This window comes from Phascolarctos cinereus, unplaced genomic scaffold (assembly GCF_003287225.1).
Source record: "Phascolarctos cinereus isolate Bilbo 61053 unplaced genomic scaffold, phaCin_HiC Scaffold_3;HRSCAF=262, whole genome shotgun sequence".
Classification (NCBI taxonomy): Eukaryota; Metazoa; Chordata; class Mammalia; order Diprotodontia; family Phascolarctidae; genus Phascolarctos; species Phascolarctos cinereus.
In genome coordinates, this window is record NW_027555736.1 from 135,542,032 (window position 1) to 135,561,492 (window position 19,461).

General features: G+C 36.3%; 1 protein-coding gene across 8 annotated transcripts in view; it reads left to right on the forward strand.

Annotated features, from left to right (window-relative positions):
• Positions 1 to 19,461, forward strand: part of TJP1 (tight junction protein 1) — a 289,379-nt gene that overhangs the window by 203,173 nt on the left and 66,745 nt on the right. For all 8 annotated transcript variants that reach the window (XM_020963527.2, XM_020963534.2, XM_020963543.2 and 5 more), the window contains one exon: positions 14,822 to 14,878. In XM_020963527.2, the coding sequence (XP_020819186.1) occupies positions 14,822 to 14,878 (57 nt within the window). The remainder of the gene's footprint in view (positions 1 to 14,821; positions 14,879 to 19,461) is intronic.

The following is a 19,461-nucleotide window of genomic DNA, read 5'->3' on the forward strand; positions in this document are numbered from 1 at the left end:
GAATAAGGTTCAAATAGTGCTCATCCCTTCCCTTCTAGGTCTTTCATGCTTCTTTATGTGATGTAATTTACCCATTCTGCCTCCTCCTTTCCTCTTCTCCCAGTACAATCCTTTTTTTCATTCCTTATTTTTTTTTATCATCACGTCAAAGTCACCCTCGAAGTATACTCTTCTAACTGTCCTAATAGAGATACCAGTCCTTAAGAATTACAGTTATCATCTTCCTATGTAGGGATATAAACAATTTAACCTTATTGAATACCATGTTTTGTTTTGTTTTTCTTCCTGTTTACCTTTTTCATGCTTTTCTTGAGTCTTGTATTTGAAGGTCACATTTTCTCTTCAGCTCTGGTCTTTTCATCAGGAAAGTTTGAAAGCCTCCTATTACATTGAATATGTATCTTTTCCCCTGAAAGATTATGCTCAGTTTTCTTGGGTAGTTGATTCTTGGTTGTAATCCAAACTCTTTTGCTTTCCAGAATATCATATTCCAAGCCCTTTGATCCTTTAATGTAGAAGCTGTTAAGTCCTGTGTAATCCTGACTGTGGCTCCCCAATATTTGAATTGTTTTTTTTTCTGGCTACTAGCAGTATTTTCTCCTTGACCTTATTGTTCTAGAATTTGGCTACACTATTCCTTGGAATTTTCCTTTTGGGATTTCTCTCAGGAGATGATAGGTAGATTCTTTCAATGACTATTTTACCCCCTGGTTCTAGGATATCAGGGCAATTTCCTTGATAATTTCTTGAAAGATACTGTCTAGGCTTTTTTTTCTTTTTGATCGTGGATTTCAGGTAGTCCAACAATTCTTAAATTATTTCTCCTGGATTTATTTTCCAGGTCAGTTGTTTTTCCAGCAAGTTAGTTTATATTTTCTTCTGTTTTTTTGTTATTTTGATTTTGGTGCTTTTTGCTGTCTCATCATTAGCTTCTACTTGCCCAATTCCAGTTTTTAAGGGTTCTTTTCTTCAGTCAGCTTCAGCTTTTGTACCTCCTTTTTCAGTTTGGCCAATTCTACTTTTAAAGGAGTTCTTTTCTTCAGTCAATTTTTGCGCTTTCTTTTCCAAGCTGTTGACTCTTTTTTCATAATTCTCTTACATTTCTTTTCTCAATTTTTCTTCTACTTCTCTTACTAGATTAAAAAAAAGTCTTTTTGAGCTCTTTCAAGAGGACTTTTTGGGCTCGAGACCAATTTGTATTGCCCTCTGAGGCTTTGCGTGTATGCCTTTTGATAATGTTGTCTTCTTCTGAGTTTATGTTTTGATCTTTCCGGTTGCCATACTAGCCTCCTCTGGTCAGGGCTCTGTTTTTTGCTCATTTTAAAAGTTGAGCTATGCTTGTGGGGTACAGGGGGTACTATCTCAGGCTTCTTGCACTGGGGGTCAGGGTCCTGGTCACTGGCTTTCTGCACCAGGGCTTCTGGGGCTGGTGACTTGCCCACTGTACTAGGGTGGCCTAGCCTAGTTGCTCCTGGAAGTTACCTGCTGTGCTGGAGTTGGAGGTCTCCCAGCTAGCCTGCTGAGGAGCCTCAGCAAGGGGGCCTTAGTTGCTGATCTGTGCTGTGGCTGAGGCCTCTCCCTGGCTCTCCTGGATGCCTGTGCTGGGCTGTGCTCTACTTTTATCTAAGTGAGACAGACCTTTCCTAAAGTCCTTCTAAGTTATTTTGGGCTGGAAATTGTTTCGCTCCATCTTTTTGTGGATTATGTTGCTCCAGAATTCTTTTAGAGGCTTAATTTAATAATGTTACTGAGGGAAACTGGGGAGAGCTCAGGCAACTTACTTGGCACTGCCCTAAAATCAAAACTTTTTTTTTTCTTTTTTTTGGGCTAGGCAATGGGGTTAAGTGACTTGCCCAGGGTCGCACAGCCAGTATTATGTGTCTGAGGCCGCACTTGAACTTAGGTCCTTCTGAATCCAGGGCCAGTGCTCTATCTACTGCGCCACCTAGCTGCTACCACCTAAAATCAAAACTTTAACACTGTAATTAAAAGGACTAAAAGTATCTACAAACATGAGTTGTAGTGAATATGATGTTTAGTTTTGTGAACTGCCTCCCTTCTGTTCCCCTCTCATTTATCTTTTGTTAAAATGGCTGACTGATTTTCCAGAAAAGCTGTATTGTAGCCGTAGAATGTCTAGCCTTTGAGTGTCTTTTGCCTGGGTCTTCTACTCACAAGAGTCTTTTGAATCATTTTTCTTTGAAATACTGAAGAAGAAAGATAAATTTCTTTTTAGTGGCCCTCCTTATAGACAAGGTCCTGGCAGCAAGAGAATTAATATTTGAGCCTTTGGTTATAGACTTGGTCCTTGAGGGGAGGGTCTGATTTTGGATGCCTGATCATTGAGGTCAGAGACCTGGTGCCAAGGGTTCTCCAATTCTAGAGTTAAGAGGTTTGGTGTTAGAAGCTGTAAGGTTTTAGGAACCGTGTGAGACTTTGTTCTTGATGTGGGTCTTTTCTTGCAAATGCAAAGAGGCATTTCCTTGGTTTCAAGTAAGTAATAATTAGAGCCATTGGCTGTAGTGTTGATGCCAAAGTAAAGGCAGAAGATTGCACAAGAGAGACTAATAACTGATTGGAGTCATTTGCTTTCTGACTTTAGGCAAAAGCTCTCCCTCTTGTGTACTTCTGTCTTAGCTGCTGATAAGTTGTTGCCTATTTACTCACACCATATATCTTTCCATTATACTCTATTTAATTAATTTATTTTGATTTGTCAACAATCACTTCCATAAGCTTTTGAGTTTTAAACTTTTCTCTCCCTCCCTCTCCTCAAGACAATCTGATATAGGCTTTTCCATTGTACTTTGAGTTCAATATATATTAACTCAATTAAAAACTGGACTTTTGGAATTCTGTTTAGGACGAAATGTCATTTGGCATGGTTTCCATTTTTGATTTTTCGATTTGAATATTGTAATCTATTGATAAACTGTTTATTAGGATGTTTTCATTTGAGGTTGAAAGTAGAGCTTATTTTACAACATGCTGTAACCCTGTGGTATAGTTGGTATAGTTTAAAGACCATTGACCTGTAAGTTCGTCACTGGTTTTCAGGTCCAGGCTCTGCCACTAGCTATGTGGTCTTGAGCAAGTTGATTTTTGTTATGCTTAATAATAAGTGACATTTATATGGCACTTTAAGGTTTGCAAAAACACTTTATTACTTAGTCAATCCTCAGTAACTCTCTGAGTCAGTTATAACAAGTGTATAATAAGAGGCTGAGAAGTTTTGACTTGTTTAAGGTCTCACAACTAGCAGTCGGCAGAGTTGGAGTTCCAACCTAGCTCTTTGATTCTAAGTCCAGCACTCTATATTTATAATCTTAGGATACCTTACTGAAATCATTTGGGAAAATTTTACTCAGATGGGTGTAACCCAAATGGACATGATTTTCATCTTCTGGGTTTTAGTTGTCTCATCTGTCAAATAAGGCAGAGGTGGGGGTGGGGGCTGGGGGTCTTGTGAGTGGGAGGGCTGGGCTAGAGGATCTCTAAGGTCTCTTGTAGCTCTTTAAAAAAAATTTATTTTTTTTTTACTCTTTATAGATAGACGTGAATATAATTGATTCATTGGAGAGAAGTGCAAATTTTCAGCGCAGTTTCTAGGAAAGGACAAATAGCTTAGTAAAAACAAAATCACCTATAATCTGGATGTTGAAAAATGCATTTCATTTCTGTACATGAATTGAAGATTTAAGAACTCGTTTAGCATACTTCCTTTAGTCGACTATCTTTGCCTTTTATACTTCTCTTTTCTCTCTCTTTCTTTCTCACTCACTCACGTTTGAGTACCTGTTACCTTGCCAGTTCTCATTCTCTCACTGCCCTCCCCATTCAGTTAGTATTCAGTTGTATAGTGCAATGAAACTGACTAGAATTATGATCTGAAGTTTTGGCAGGCTGCCTTTCAGAACTGGTGATCTGAGTGGTTTCTCTGCCAGTTGGAATTCGGAACAGAGAAACCAAACAGACTTTTGGCAAATTCTAGAGTAGAGCTTTCTGTTTCTTTAGAAATTGTGATTCCAGTCAGTTGATAGAGCCTCAGAAATGCACATAAGACTTCTGACAAACATTTTGGCTTGCAGTTGTATTTGGTGCCTGTAGTGCTTTGCTAATTGAGAGTTGAATTTGAATTCTATGCAATGGAATAGTCTCATAATTTGGGGGCTGAAAAGGACTTTAAAGATCATCTAACTGGACCTGTTATACTTTTTACAAATGAGTAACCTGAGGGTCAGTGAGATTAGTGCTGAAGTTAGAATCAGGAAAACCTGAATTCTTATCCTCGCTCAGATACTTACTGTGACCCCTGTCAAGTCATTTGACACCTCTGATCTTAAGTTTTTTCATCTTTAATAAATCAGTGAGTCAGTAAGTAGTCATTTAAATGTTTATTAGGTGGTCCGCACTGTGCTAAAGCACTAGGGATTAAAAGAAAGGCAAATGAGAGGGGGTATGACTCGATGGCTTCCAAGTTCCCTTCTAACTCTAAATCTCTGATTCTATGATCTTAGGTCACACAGATTGGAATCTGGGTTTCCTGACTCCTTTAGAACATAATTCTTAGAGGCCTGCTAAGAATGCTGAAATAATAATAACTAGAACCATAATTTCATAGCTAGAAGGGACCTCTGAGACCACCCAGTCCAACCCTTTTGTTTTATGTGAGAGTAAAACTCAAACTTTTTAATTTCCCAAATCTTTAGCCTCATTAAATCTCGTGACCTAATTCTTTACCTAAGCCACGTGTAGGGATTGTCCCACATTGGATCTCAGAATTACCTACAAGTGGTCCACTTCTATAATTAAAAATTCTTGACATTACTCTTTTGGATCATAAGCTCTTATCATTCCATCTTCCCCTCTATTGCAACCCTTTTAAATCTATCTTTGCCCTCATTAAGACCTCCAATCTCTTGAACCCTTGGTAACTTTCTTAGTGCATTATGATGCTCTGCTTTGACTTCACATTCCTTTTTCCCTCACCAATTTGACTCTGTATTTAGCCAATTCAGCACCACACTGTTTATCACTCTGGAATTATATTTCTCTGGTACTTTTGTTGCTCATCCCTCATTCAGAAATCATTCTGCCCTGGATTGTCCTCACAATCTGCTACCTCTGTTCCTGCTCAGGAGCTCTATGGAATTGGAGTCTCATGACTGTGCTAAGTACATCATAAATTCATGTCTTTTAGTTCCAGTTGAGTCCTCATTGCAGGAGGGTATTTTCCCTAATTGATTCCCTCAACACAAAAGCTTTTCCAAATCAAATTTCATCTCTCTCCCTCCCCACAACTGAGGAACTTGTCTTTTTAAGAAGGCCATTTGATGATGGTTCCCCTGTTTTCCCCTTCTCTAATGTCAAAACTTCTGGAATCATCTCCCAACTCTCCTCCTTTCCCTCAGTCTGAAAATGAGATGACCTTTTTCCTTGTTAAGGTCAAACCTCTCTAAATGTGCCCTTGATCCTATCTCCTTTCATTTTCTCCAGTAGATTGCAGTCTTAATCATAACTCATCTCTATCTTTCCTCTTCAGCCTCTTCTTGTCTGCTAGTTCTTTACTTATTGCCTTCAAACATGCCCACATTTTTAAAACCACATTCCTTAAAATAAACAAAACCTAGATTATACTAGACCCTCAATCCTATATCTTTCCCCTCAGCCAGACTTCTAGCAAGAATTGTCTACGTTCTCTGCTTTTTTTCACTCCTCACTCCTTAACCTTTTGCAAAATTTGACTTCCTGTCTCATCTCTCAACTAATACTTTCGATCTCATCATTTGGCTGAACCCATTCTTCTTTTGGAGTTACCAGTGCTCACTTAATTGCCAAATTTGGTGGTCTTTTTCTTCTCATCCTTCTTGACCTTCATTTGCTACTGTATGATTACATCCTCCTTATTACATCTGAGATCAAAAATAACATCCTCTGTTTTGCCTTCAAAGCCCTTCATAACCTGATCTGCCCCCCTACTTTTCCATTCTTATTGTACCTTATACCAGTTTTCCCACTCCCAAGTACCCTGCCAGTGACACTGGCCTCTTTGCTGTTCTACAAGATATTCCCATCTCCGGATTCTCGTTTTTTACTGACTGTTCTCTCTTTCTGGAGTGTTCCTCCTCATTTCTACCTCCTGGCTTCCCTCAGATCTCAGCTAAAATCCTACCTTTTACAGGAAATCTTTTCCTATCCCTTTTAATTCTAGTCACTTCCGTCCATTGATTATTTCCAGTTTTTACTATACATGGGTTATTTGTACATATCTGTTTGCATGTTGTGCCCTCCAGTAAATTGTGAGCTCCACAAGAGCAGAGCCTGTTTGTTTGTTTTTTTTTCCCCTCTTACCTTTTTTGGTATCCCTGGCACTTAGAACAGTTCTTGGCACGTAGTAGGTACTTGATAAATGTTTATTGACTGTTTTTGTGAATGCTAGATGACATTGTTGACTCGTTGGGTGGTAAGCCAGTTTTTTTTTCCCTTTCTCTTTTAAAATAATTTTTTTTGTTACTCTGAACTTGATAAATATGAACATTTTCTTTTACAAAAGAAAAAAAATTTAAAAGATATATACATATATATGGATTTAAAATTTTTAATTTTAAGGCTCTCCTACTTGTTTGAGTCTCCCTTCTGAGGTTCCCTTTTCTCTTATATGAATTTTCTAATGCAACAAATAAATCTCTCTTTAACTCTTAGACATCACTATCATCAGTCTTTTTCTCTTTCCAATCAAACAGTGAAAGACATCCCTTGTTAACTATTAAACATAACCAAGTAAAGCAGATCCACAGATTGACTGTGGTTGAAAATTTATGTCGTCTTATGCACCTCAAATCCCTTACCTCTACAATGGACATTGGTCATTTCGTTGATTAAAGTTCCAAGTCCTTCAGATTTGCTTACTGTATTATTCTGAATCTTGTACAAATTTTCCTCATGGTTTTGCTCAATTGATTCTGCATCAGTTCATGTTTTCTCAGATTTCTCCAACTCCCATCTCTTTCATCGTTTCTCATGACCCAATAGTATTCCATAATATTTATATACTATAACTTGTTCAGCCACTCCACAGTTGATAGTCATCCACTTTGTTTCCAGTTCCTTGCTATAACAAAAATAGGGCCATCTATACATAGAAGTGCGTTCACTCTTTATTTGATCTTTGTCCTGTAGTAGTGTTTTTGGAGCAAAGGGCATGAACAGTCTGGTGACTTCTTCAGTATATAGTTCCAGGGCACTAACTGGAAAGCTTGAACTTATTCACAGCTCTATTAACAGTGTATTTGTTGGTTGAACCATCTTCCCTACATACCTTCCCAACAATTGTTATTTTCTTTTTTTGTCATGCTAATCTGATGGATGTGAGGTACACCTCAGAGTTGATTCAATTTGCGTTTTCTTTTTTGATGGCTGTTGGTAACTTAGAATTCTTCCTTAGAAAAGTTTGCATGTTCATATCCTTTGACCATTTATCCACTAGAGAATGGCTCTTATTCATATATATTTAAATTAATTCCTTACATATTTTGGCTACCAGACCTTTGTTAGGGAAATTTGCTGCAAATTCCCCTCCTATCCCCATTTAACAGTTTCCATTCTGCTTTTAACTGTTGATTTTGCTTATGCAGAAGCTTTTCAATTTTACTTGATCAAAATTGTCCATTTTCTCTCCATTCACGTCTGTCCTTTGTTTGGTCAAGTATTCTTCCTTTGTTTGAAGTTCAGAAATTTGTCTTGTTCCTTGCTTTTCTAATTTATGATGTGATTTTTGTTATGTAGAGCATATGTTCATTTGGAGCTTGTTTGGTCGTATTGTGAGATGTTGATCTAAGCCACAGATTTCCAAACTGATTTGACCTACTGCCCCCCTTTAAAAAAAATTACTCAGCACCCCCTTGGAAATCTACTTTCTTTAACCCTTTAATTGTTTAAAAAAATTGTCATTTAAAAAATAAAAAAAAATATATATATATATATTTAAAATGATGCATCTTAAATTTAACAATTTATTGTAACTTTGTGTTTTTTTCCTGTATTGAAATTTTGATGATGCAATATTGTGTCATATAACTGTGTAGGATCATGTTGTAAATAGGTCATCACACACACATATTTCTGCCTGTGCATGCTGGACTTCCTGACAGTGCTCACCTGCCAACACTTGCCTCTTAAGACCTGTTGGTGGACTTGACCAGTAATTGCCTATAACTTGCATTTTTGTGTGTTTATTTGGAAAGTAATCACTACGACTTTAACTCTGTTACGCAACAGATGCGACATGTAGAAATTGGTTTTCAAAATTTTCTTATGGTCTCTTCCTTTATCTTGCTTCCACTGCCCTCTTATTTTTATTCATTGCCCCCAAATTGCACCCAAGGCTACTTATGTGCTACCCCTCTCCCCCAGTATCACCCACTTTGGCAACCTCTTGCTAAACCTAATTTTTTCCTACCAGTTTTTGTTTAATAGTATGTCCTCATTTCAGTAGTTAGTCTTTGGGTTTATTAAGCATTATGCTACTGTATCAGTTGAATTAAAAAAATTTTTAAAATTTATTTTTAGTTTTCAACATTCATTTCCAGAAGATTTTGAATTCCAAATTTTCTCCCCATCTCTTACCTCCCCCCACCTCAAGACAACATACAATTTGATATAGACTCTACATACATATGTTCATATTGAACCTATTTTCACATTAGTCATGTTGTAAAGAAGGATAAGAACCAATGGGAGAAACCAGAGAGGGGAGAAAAAGGGAGCAAATAATATGCTTCAATCTGCATTCAGACCTCCACAGTTCTTTTTCTGAATGTGGACAGCATTTTCCATCATGAGTCCTTTGGAATTGTCTACTATCCTTGCATTGCTAAGAAGAGATAAGTTTGTCAAAGTTAGTCATTGCATACTGTGCCTGTTACTGTGTACAATGTTCTCCTGGTTCTGCTTGCTTCACTCAGTATCAGTTGATTCAAGTCTTTCCAGGTTTTTCTGAAGCCTGCCTGCTCATCATTTCTTATAGCACAATAGTATTCCATTACATTCGTATACCACAACTAATGGCCATCCCCTCAAATTCCAATTCTTTGCCACCCCAGAAAGAGCTGCTATAAATCAAACCTAGAAAGTGGTATTGCTGGGTGAAAGGGTACGCACATTTTTATAGCCCTTTGGGCATAATTCCAAATTGCCCTCCATAATGGTTGGATCATTTCACAACTCCACCAACAATGCATTAGTGTTCTAATTTTCCCACATCTCCAACATTTATCATTTTCCTGTTCTGTCATGTTAGCTACTCTGGTAGGTGTGATATGGTACCCCCAGAGCTGCTCCAATTTGCATCTCTCCAGTCAGTAGTGATTTAAAGCGTTTTTTCATATGACTGTAGATAGCTTTAATTTCTTTATCTGCAAACTGCTTGTTCATATCCTTTGACCATTTATCGGTTGGGGAAGGACTCGCATTCTTATAAATTTGACTCAGTTCTCAATATGTTTTAGAAATGAGGCCCTTATCAGACACAATAGTTGTAAAAATTCTTTCCCAGTTTTCTGCTTCCCTCCTAATCTTGATTGCATTGCCTTTGTGCAAAAACTTTTCAATTTAATGTCATCAGAATTATTCATTTTGCATTTCATAATGTTATCTATCTCTTGTTTTGTCTTAGATTCTTTCTTTCTCCATAAATCTGACAGGTAAACTGTTCCTTGCTCTCCCCAGTTTGCTTATAGTATCAGCCTTTATATCTAAATTATGTACCCATTTTGACTTGGTGTTGGTCTATACCTGGTTTCTGCCATATTATTTTGCAGTTTTCCAAGCAGTTTTTGTCAAATAGTGAGTTCTTATCCCCAGAAGCTGGGGTCTTTGGCTTTGTTGAACAGTAGATTACAATAGTCATTGATAGTGTGTCTTGTGTACCTAACCTATATTCCCCTGCTACACCACTTTGTTTCTTAGCCAGTGCACCAAGTAGTTTTGGTGATTGCTGCTTTATAATACAGTTTTAGATCTGGAATGGCTAGGCCACCTCCCTAGCATTTCTTTTCATTAGTTCTCTTGATATTCTGGACCTTTTGTTCTTCTAGATGATCAGTTTATTCTTTATGTTATATACCTAGTCTTTTCTGTTGCTCAATCTCAGGTCTTTTTGTTGGCTAGCCAAGGTATCCCCTTGCTGTGCTTATTTTGAATTTAATACCAAACAAAATGATTCCTGAAAATATAAACATTTAAGACAGAAAACAAAGTGCCATGAGTTGTTAATTGAGGGGAGGATACAGCAATTATATAAGGGGGAGATTACATTTGAGTTTGACTTTAAAAAAAAGTTGAAATTTTTTAAGAGGTAGGAAGGGGAGGTCATTCTGTGGATAAGTGACAGCATGAATGAAGTCTTGTAGATGAGATGGCATGGTATGATTTTTGACAGAGTAGACCTCTGGGAGTATAGAGTAAATGGGGATGGGTATACTTTGAGAAACCTAGAAAGGCAAGGTGGTATCAGATTGTAGAGTTTGAAAGTTATTCAAGTTATAGATAGCCTCTTAGTGATGTGACTTAGCAGATGAATAGCTTGACTTGATCTGTACTGGATGGAATAGAGAAAAGAGAGACAGAGAACTATATCAAAGCTATTATAATAGTACGAGTAGACAGAATAAATCTGAGTTAGGATGATGGCAGTAAGATTGAGGAGTGAAACATTATGAGAACTGGTAAAATGATTGGGTAGAAAGGGATCATGGAAGGAGTCAAAGATAACCTCAGGGTTATCCAAAAGACAGATTCTCTATCCAGCTTTCATGGTCTGTAAAATGGTGATAATTATACTTGTAGTCCTTACCTTACCGGGTGGTCATGAGGATTAAAAGAGAAGCAACAGTATTAATTTTATAGTCTGAGATGGTTGCACCTTATTTTCATAGGATCTGTCTAGGAGTCTGTCCTCTGAATTTGGTTAGGTCTGAATACTAGAGAGATGAAAAAGTCCAGGTAATGGGGCATTGGGGAGAGTTTGCCAGAGTTCCCATAGCCTTGGGAACTGTATGTTATACAATATTTTAAAAATAGCTATAATGCATGACCATACTATGCAGTAATTAAAATTTTTAGGAATAGACTCAAATGGAAATTTCTACTTTCTGAATCATGGCTGCTTCCCTGGTAAATGTGGAGAAGTTGGGGAATGGCATATCCTTTAAGTCTTAGGTTCCATAAGTGGGAGATACATTTTCCCCTTGGGGGGTGCTGGAACAATTTAGGAGGGTCAGTATTTTTTTTTAAATGACGCAAATTTAAAAAAAATAACAAACAACACCGAAAACATTAAAGGATTAAAGAAAGTAGATTTCCTGGGGGACACTGAGTTTTTTTTAAAAGGGGGTGGTAGGCCAAATAAATTTGGGAACCTCTGCTTTAAATGCTTTGTTATGAAAGCAGGTCGTTTATTTTTTTTTTCTTTTGCATTTTATGGTTCATGAATGTTTTATTACATTTGTCATTAAGCTGAATCACCTTATTTTTGTGCTAGCTTGAATATTTGGCCTAGTCAGCAGACATTTATTTCAATGACTTCATAGTTCATGTGGGAAATGGGGTGTTTGGATGGCCAGTTATAAGAATCTGGTAACCTGTTTCTGAGCATTTTTAAGTGTTTATGGGGATGAAGTGGTTTCTGTTGACCCTGCAGTTAGCTAGACGCATCTCTAGGATCTGGACAATGAGTAAAAATATGTGGATTGCAAAACTTAGTGCTTCAGCTTTTATGGTTTTAAGAAAAGCAAGATCAGCAGCATAACAAAAGTGAAAATAAATTGTCTTTGCGTATTTAGCACTTGGAGATAGATGATGTTCAATCATGTTCAACTCTTGGTGACCCCATTTGGAGTTTTCTTGGCAAACAAAGATACTGGAATACTTTACCATTTCCTTCTCCAGCTCATTGTGCAGAGAGAAACTGAAACAGAATGAAGTGACTTGCCCAGAGTCACTTAGCTAGTAAATGTCTGTGGCCTGATTTGAACTCTTCCCAACTCTAAGCCCTGTGTTCTGTCCTCTGTGCCACCTAGCTGCCCTGAAGACAGAAATTGAATGTACTTTAAGCTTTTAAGACTTATACCTTGAAGGTTGAGGGACAGTTTTTAGACTGATATCTAGATGATGGAGATGAATTAGGTAGTTTATAGGTGGGAAACCTAAAAGGAATGACTAATCCCATTAAGAGTAGGTAAACCTACTCCTGTAAAGAATGACAGTGGGAACTAGAATGAGGATGATTCTTCAAATATAAATCTTATCTAATGTTCTTTGTCAGTGATAAAAGAGCGTGATGCTTATTACCATATTACTACTCCTGAAGTCCTAAGGATGGTCTTCTTATCTACTAAAAGAGAAAAAAGTAATTACCTTGAATTTCAGTTTTGAGCCCCGAGACAGTTCTAAGTTAGGCCTGCCCAGAGTAGTATGTGAAATGCCTTGAAAACATTAAAATGCTAAATAAATATTTGTTGCTGTTAAGAACAACCACCACAAAAAGTGATTTGCTGAAGCACAGCTGATAGAAGAGCTAGGATTTTAATCTAGGCCACTCCACATCCATTGGTCTTTCACTAGACCGTACTGGGTCATGAACTTGCCCTGTCACTTTACTGTGCTGTATTTAGGCAGTATTTGTGAAATGTGACTTACCTAAGAATACTTTTATTGTCATTCTTTGGTTGTAAAATTATTAATTATAAGTCATCTTATTTATGACTTTAAAAAATAACCTTTATTTAAGGTAGTGCCAAGTGAAGAAGGTTGTGAGTGAAGAGCTGTGGAAGGTTTTTCAATAGACAGTGACATAATTTTATCTATGCATTAGGAAGATGGATGTGGTAGCAATTATCTCCCTAGTTTTTAATTTTTTTAATTTTCCCAGTTGATTGCAAAGGTTTTCAGACTTAGGGGGCAGTTCTTCCCACTGAATTATCTTCATGTAGAAGAAGTATTTGAAACTGCTTAATTCACCAAGTTCCATTTGTTCATCAGTAGCTGTTTCTCCCCTTGAATGAAACTTTTTCTACGTAGCAATTCTGTAAGCACGCTTATATAATGCAGTCAATCCTTTTGATATCACAGATGTCATTTTTAAAAAGGTTTGTTATTGCTTATTAAAAAATTTTAAATTGTTAAACATTTTTAAAAACAATCTTTTTGGGGGAAATTGACTTGGCTTTTCAATCAGTGTGGACTAGTGAACATTTTCAATTGTTGCCTCAGTTTTCATGACATCTAAATCATTGGTGCAAAGTGAACACAGCAGGGTTCCTTATCAACTCTAATAGTACTTTTGGATCCTGATAATAAATTTAGTGGATCTCAAAGGTATATTTATAAAGGTATAAAACAGCTACTTAATGTTTGAAGGTACTTTGTAGCTGCAAACCCACTGGCTACACCTGCTGTGTATCCTTAGCTTTATCTCTTATTAGCTACTTTTACTATTTCTACATACTGTTTCCACCTTCTATTATTACCACATTTCTCTGTTCATTCTGATCTCTCCTGCTATTCAAATACTGATTCAGGACTGGTGACTTATGAGGGGTGCCTCTGCCACTGTATCAGTGGTAGTATTGAGGGGAGGGTGTTAGAGAGGGGAAGAAGATAATCCCGATTGCATAGGGCTAAATTGAGTGTAAGAAAACTACTCGCTTGGGAAGGCAGCTTTGGGGGTTACCTGTACAACCCAAAACTGGGAAATTGGCCCGAGGCACTGGGAAAGAGTGGCACAGTCAAGGCCAGCAGCTGCAAGCACACAGAACAGCTGTGCTGCTCTTTTCAGTTCATGTAAATATAAATGTATATGTATATATAATTTTATTTCTCCTCTGAATTCTTCTGTGTGTACCACATTTTGGAGACTACTGTGTTAAACTGTGCATATTTATATTTTATACTTGAAAATAATCAGAACTTATTTTTTAAAAAATTAACACGAGTTAGAAAATTTATGTTGGGTCACATTGAATTATTTTATTATGGCTCCATGAGCTGTCAGTTGAATTTAACTCTTAGAGAAATTTCTTAATTTAAATTCTAAGTGCTTATCCCTTGGATAGTAACTTGTTTTTCTCTATAATAAATCATCTTTATGAGATGAGGTTACTCTAAACCAAATTATGTTGTATGGTAATTATACTGTAGTTAATACAAGTTGCTTATTTCACATTAGTGCAGGTGTTATTATTACATATTTACTAGAATTGGTATTTTTTCATGTTGTAAATTAAGTTTGGGAGCTTTGATTATGAAGTTAAATTGACATTGGATATAGCACCAAAATTGATTTATTACACTGAATAAATAATTGACCAAAGCCATGGAATATCCTTATGTGTTTCCCTATAATGAGTATTTATAATAGAATTAGAGATACTTCCATGTTTTAAAAATACAATTAGATGGAATTGTGTATCTTTGAAATGACAACTCACTTTAACTGATTAATGTTTGGTTAATATATTCAAAGTATAGAATTGTGCCGAAATTATAAGGCTAGATAGTAGATGATTATTGTTTTTAGCAGTTGTTTGGTCAGATAAGGCATCTATCCAGGTTGTTAAAAACAAAGGAAGTTCCAGTATATAGTTCCTCTCGCTTAAAAAAAAAAAAACCCAACCAAAACCAAAAACTACTATCTCTTCTATAACACATGGGAAGTTGTTATTCTGTAATGTCAAATTGTTTGCTGCTTAGACAGTAAAGTTTTCTTTGAAGAATACAAACTAGTAATGTACTAAAGTTGATCTCTTTTCTCCCTTCTTGCCAGAGCACAACAATGGAGGAAACGGCTATATGGGAACAACACACAGTGACGCTTCACAGGGTGAGTTTTTACCACAGTAGAAACCTAACTCAGGATATTGGTTTAGAACAATAGAGGAAATCCAGATGTCAGGAAGTGAAAGAAGGAAATTAAGTGCTTTTTTTCTTTTCTTGTTTTTGGTTTAAAATTAGTTACTGTTCTTTGCCAAGATTATTGTTAAATGATTTTTTTTTGACATAATGGGATTTATTTGACTATCATTATGTTTTCTGAACTTTGGGTGAGGAATACAGAACTTTTGTTAAATTCAAATTCCCTAAAATTTCAGTAATTTGACAGACAAGAGTATGTTGGCGTAAGTGATTTGTATATACTTCAAGAGACTTTTCAGAATTTTGCTGTCAAGTCCACAAATAGGCTTGACTAAATAGACTACCTCTAAATTGCATTATACTTTTGTGGGTCGTTGTCAAATCAGATGCACTCTCCCTGCACAGTTTATGCGTTAGACGCTTAATAAATATTTGTTTATTTGATATCAGTCATCGTTCAACTCTAACATTTCTTCAGCCTAGAATCACTGATCTTTAAGCTGAAAGGGACTTTAGAGATTATCTAGTCCAACACTTTGATTTTTAACAAATGAAGGAACTGAGACCCAGAAAGGTTAATGACTTGTCCAAGGTCATATAAGCTGATTAGTGAGAGACTGATGAGGTCTTTTTAGTTTACTAATGATTCACCTGTCTGCCATTGCTGTTGTCTAGGTAAACTGCTAATGCTGTTTGTTAACAGTTACTAATACTGAGAGCTGGGGAAAGGAGGCTCAGCTGCTATAAACTCAGCTTAATTATTTATTCAGCAAACATTTATTAAACACATAATTTTTAAAAAAATATTCTGAACTTAAACATGAAAATGACCATTTCCATAGACGTAGTAGAAGAGAAAAATAGAATTGTACATGAAACTATGAATCTTTATGTACAGCTTATTTAAATTAAATATGTAATTTTCAAAATTATCTTGCTTTCCTATAGTTTTTTCTAGGTTTCTGTCTTCTGTACATTTAAAAAAATACTAAAATGACTCTCTCTTTTCTTTTTTTTTTTTAATGTATTGATTTATTTATTTTTTTTTGGTGAGGCAATTGGGGTTAAGTAACTTGCCCAGAGTCACACAGCTAGTAAGTGTTATGTGTCTGAGACTGGATTTCAACTCAGGTCCTCTTGACTTCAGGGCTGGTGCTCTATCAACTGCGCCACCTAGCTGCCCCTCTCTTTTTCTTTTTGGCAACCTAATCCTTAAACCATCATTACCACGCCTCTTCCATTAGAAGAACAGAAAAATCTTATAACAAATATGCATAGTCAAGCGAAAGAAATGTTCACATTGCCTGTGTATGAAAATGTATGTCTTATTCTGTACTTTGAGCCCATTCCTCTACTTCAGAAAGTGGGTAGCATGCTTCATCATTAGTTTCCTGAAACTATATTTAAACATTGCATTGATTAGAATTTGTAAGTCTTTGAAAGTTGTTTATCCTTAAAATGTTGGCATCCAAATTCACATTAAATCTCAGCATTCAAATGAGTGGCCAATCAGATTTATTTAAATTGCTGTGAACTCATTATTCCAAGTGGAATCTTAGAGAAGACTTCCTGTCAAACCATGTCCACCCCGAAACAAACAGGCATGATTTTCTCTCTTGGTGAAGTGTGTAAAATGTGCAGAAATGTCAGCTCACTTAGGAGGATACCACATGTATCTTGGCCTCAGTGTCTCACAGTTAATGTCTACAGTATTCTATGGAAATTTCTTTCATTTGTTCTTAAGAGAATAATAATTAACATTTAATAGAGCACTTTTCTGTACATTATCTCAGTTGATCCTCACAGCAACCTTGTGAGGTAGGTACTATTCCCATTTCACAGATGAAGAAACTAGAGGAAACTATAAATTATTTTCTGGTTCTGATCACTTAATTTTGCATCAGTTCAACTAAGTCTTACTAGGTTTATCTGAAATTGTCCCTTTCATCATTCCTTGCATGAGTCCATACTTTGTGCATATCACTGTGTGGGATGTTGTAGAGTAGTGATGTCAAAGTCACATTGAAATGAATCCCTGTAGGCCACATATTGACTTAGAAAACCATAAAATAGCATTATTTATTTTGTATTATATTTTTATTTTGTTAAATACGTCTCAGTTACATTTTAATCTGATTCAGCTAGGTAGTGTTGGGGACCAGGCTGCAGTATGTTGGACAACTTCTGCTGTACAATTGATAAATTGTTAAAGACATGGACCCTGCTTTAAGAAATTTACAATCTACTAAAGAGAAAACACCACGTACTACAAGTTTAAAAGTGTCATATGAGTTGTAAAAAGGGTTTCAGAGTTGATACTACTTTGGGATAAAAGATTGACTTATACATTACTGTATTTCGTAGACATATTTGACTCAGGTAAGTTGTGAAGATGTTATTTCAACATGATGTGAGGTGAGATACTATTTAGAAAACTGGTTCTTATCTTAAAATGATAGATTTGGAACTATGTTCAGTCACTACTCCCTTGATTAGAATCTGCTTCTGTGCTTCCTACTTTCTAGCTCTCAGCTTTTGCTCCAGCTATTTCTTCTCAATTCCCTCATTACTTTACTTCTTTCTGTGGTTAACTTTTCAGTTCTCTGCCCTCTCCTTGCTGCCTTACTGCAAAATGCAGAATTGGTGATTAAATTATTTTCTGGAATTCACTTCAAATGCTTCCATTGGGCTTCCCTTTTCTGGTTGGCAGTTTTTCAGCTTTCATATACTTGATCTAGTTATTGCTTAGAAAAGAAGTAGAGGAGAAGCGTGAGAAAAAAGAAGAGGCGAAAAGAAAAGAATAGCATGACTGTCAAAGAATAAGATATAAGGAAAAAGACCACATTGTAAGTTTGGGAGGTAGGAATGAAAGACTTACGAAACAAGGAAATAAAAATAAATTAGGCCCAGGATAGAGGATAGAGATATGAGGAATAGGATTTTTTTTAAAAGTAGAAGAATATAAGATTTTGAATTTGTAAACCTTATTTCGTAAATAATTTTAAGAGATTGTATGTAGGAGATAAAATTTACTGTATTTTATATGTGTATATGACCATGTATATATTAATGGACCTTTATTGAAGAGGAAGGACTGATTCCAATATTTACTATCTTTAGGAAGAATGAAAGTAAAAAGACTGTAGAATATCATATTGATGGAGGCTGTACGTGATCCTGCTTTTGGTAACTTTCTGCATGCTGGGTCAGAAAGGTCCTCAATTCTTATGCCAGTTTAGCTCAAATCTTAAATCTGTGTCAGTGTTTATCTTTATTTTGACCTCCAGTCCTTGCTGTTTTTCTTAGCCCATTTTCTTTCCCTTACCTTCATTGTCTGGATCTTATTATTGATGAATTCAACCAAAAAACTCTTAGCTGTCCTTGAATGAATTCTTTGCTTCCTTGTCCTATCACTAGTCATGTCTTGCTAAACCACAACCTTAAGTTTTTCCCACTGTTTTCTCACTTCTGTGTTCCCATTCGTGTAGTTTCAACACTTCTGGATAAAGTCACATAACCAATGCTGCTATGTTCCATACAAATGTATAATCTAATCTCAACTACATGGCATTCCTTTTTTTTTCTTTTTTCTTTTTCTTTTTTAAGGCAGTTGGGTTTAAGTGACTTGCCCAGGGTCACACAGCTAGTAAGTGTCAACTCTTTAGTCTGAGACCAGATTTGAACTCAGGTACTGCTGATGTCAGGGGTGGTGCTCTATCCACTGCACCACCTAGCTGCCCCCATGACATTCCTTTTATTCTTCTTTGAGTAATTATACTCTACAACAGGTCTTAGAAAACCTTCTTCCTTTTTGCTCAAATATGTCATACCATCTCCTTTGTCCTCTCCCTCCCGGCAGAGTACTTTACATCCAACTTTGAGAAAATGAAGCCATCTCTTATGAACTGCTTCTTTTCTACTCTACACCTGATTCTTTTCTTACACTCATCCCTTATTTTCCCCTCCTTTACCCCATTCTCTCAGGTAACCCTACTTCTTGCCAGGACATTTATCCTTCAACTTATGCTCTTGCATCCTTCCATTTGCTTCTGAGGGAAGGAACCATGCTCTGAAGTGAGAGAATATGGGTATCTGTGTTCAAAATGAACCTGATATTTACTAACTGTGTAACCTTGAGGAAGTCACTTAAACTCCTGTGGCCTCACCTTCCTGTCTGCAGTATGCAAGACCTTAGAGTAAGGTCAATTCTAACTTAACTTTTTAATAAGTCCTCATCTACCAGTTTTTCTTTAGTAATCAAGACTCCCAGAAAAGAATCACTTTTTTTTTTTGCTACTCTTTCCTTATTTTTTTTTTAATTAAAATTCCTAGATTGGTCATATCAAAAAAAAAAAATAGATCTGTCTGCACTTTGAGTCCACTATCACGTATCAGGAGTTAAGTAGCATATTTCATCCTGAGTCTTCTGGAATCATGGTTGGTCATTGTTTTGATCAGAATTCCTAAGCCCTTTAAAGATGTTGTTAAAGATATTGTATAAATTGTTCATTCCTGTTCTGTCCATTTCATGCTTCATCAGTTCATATAAAT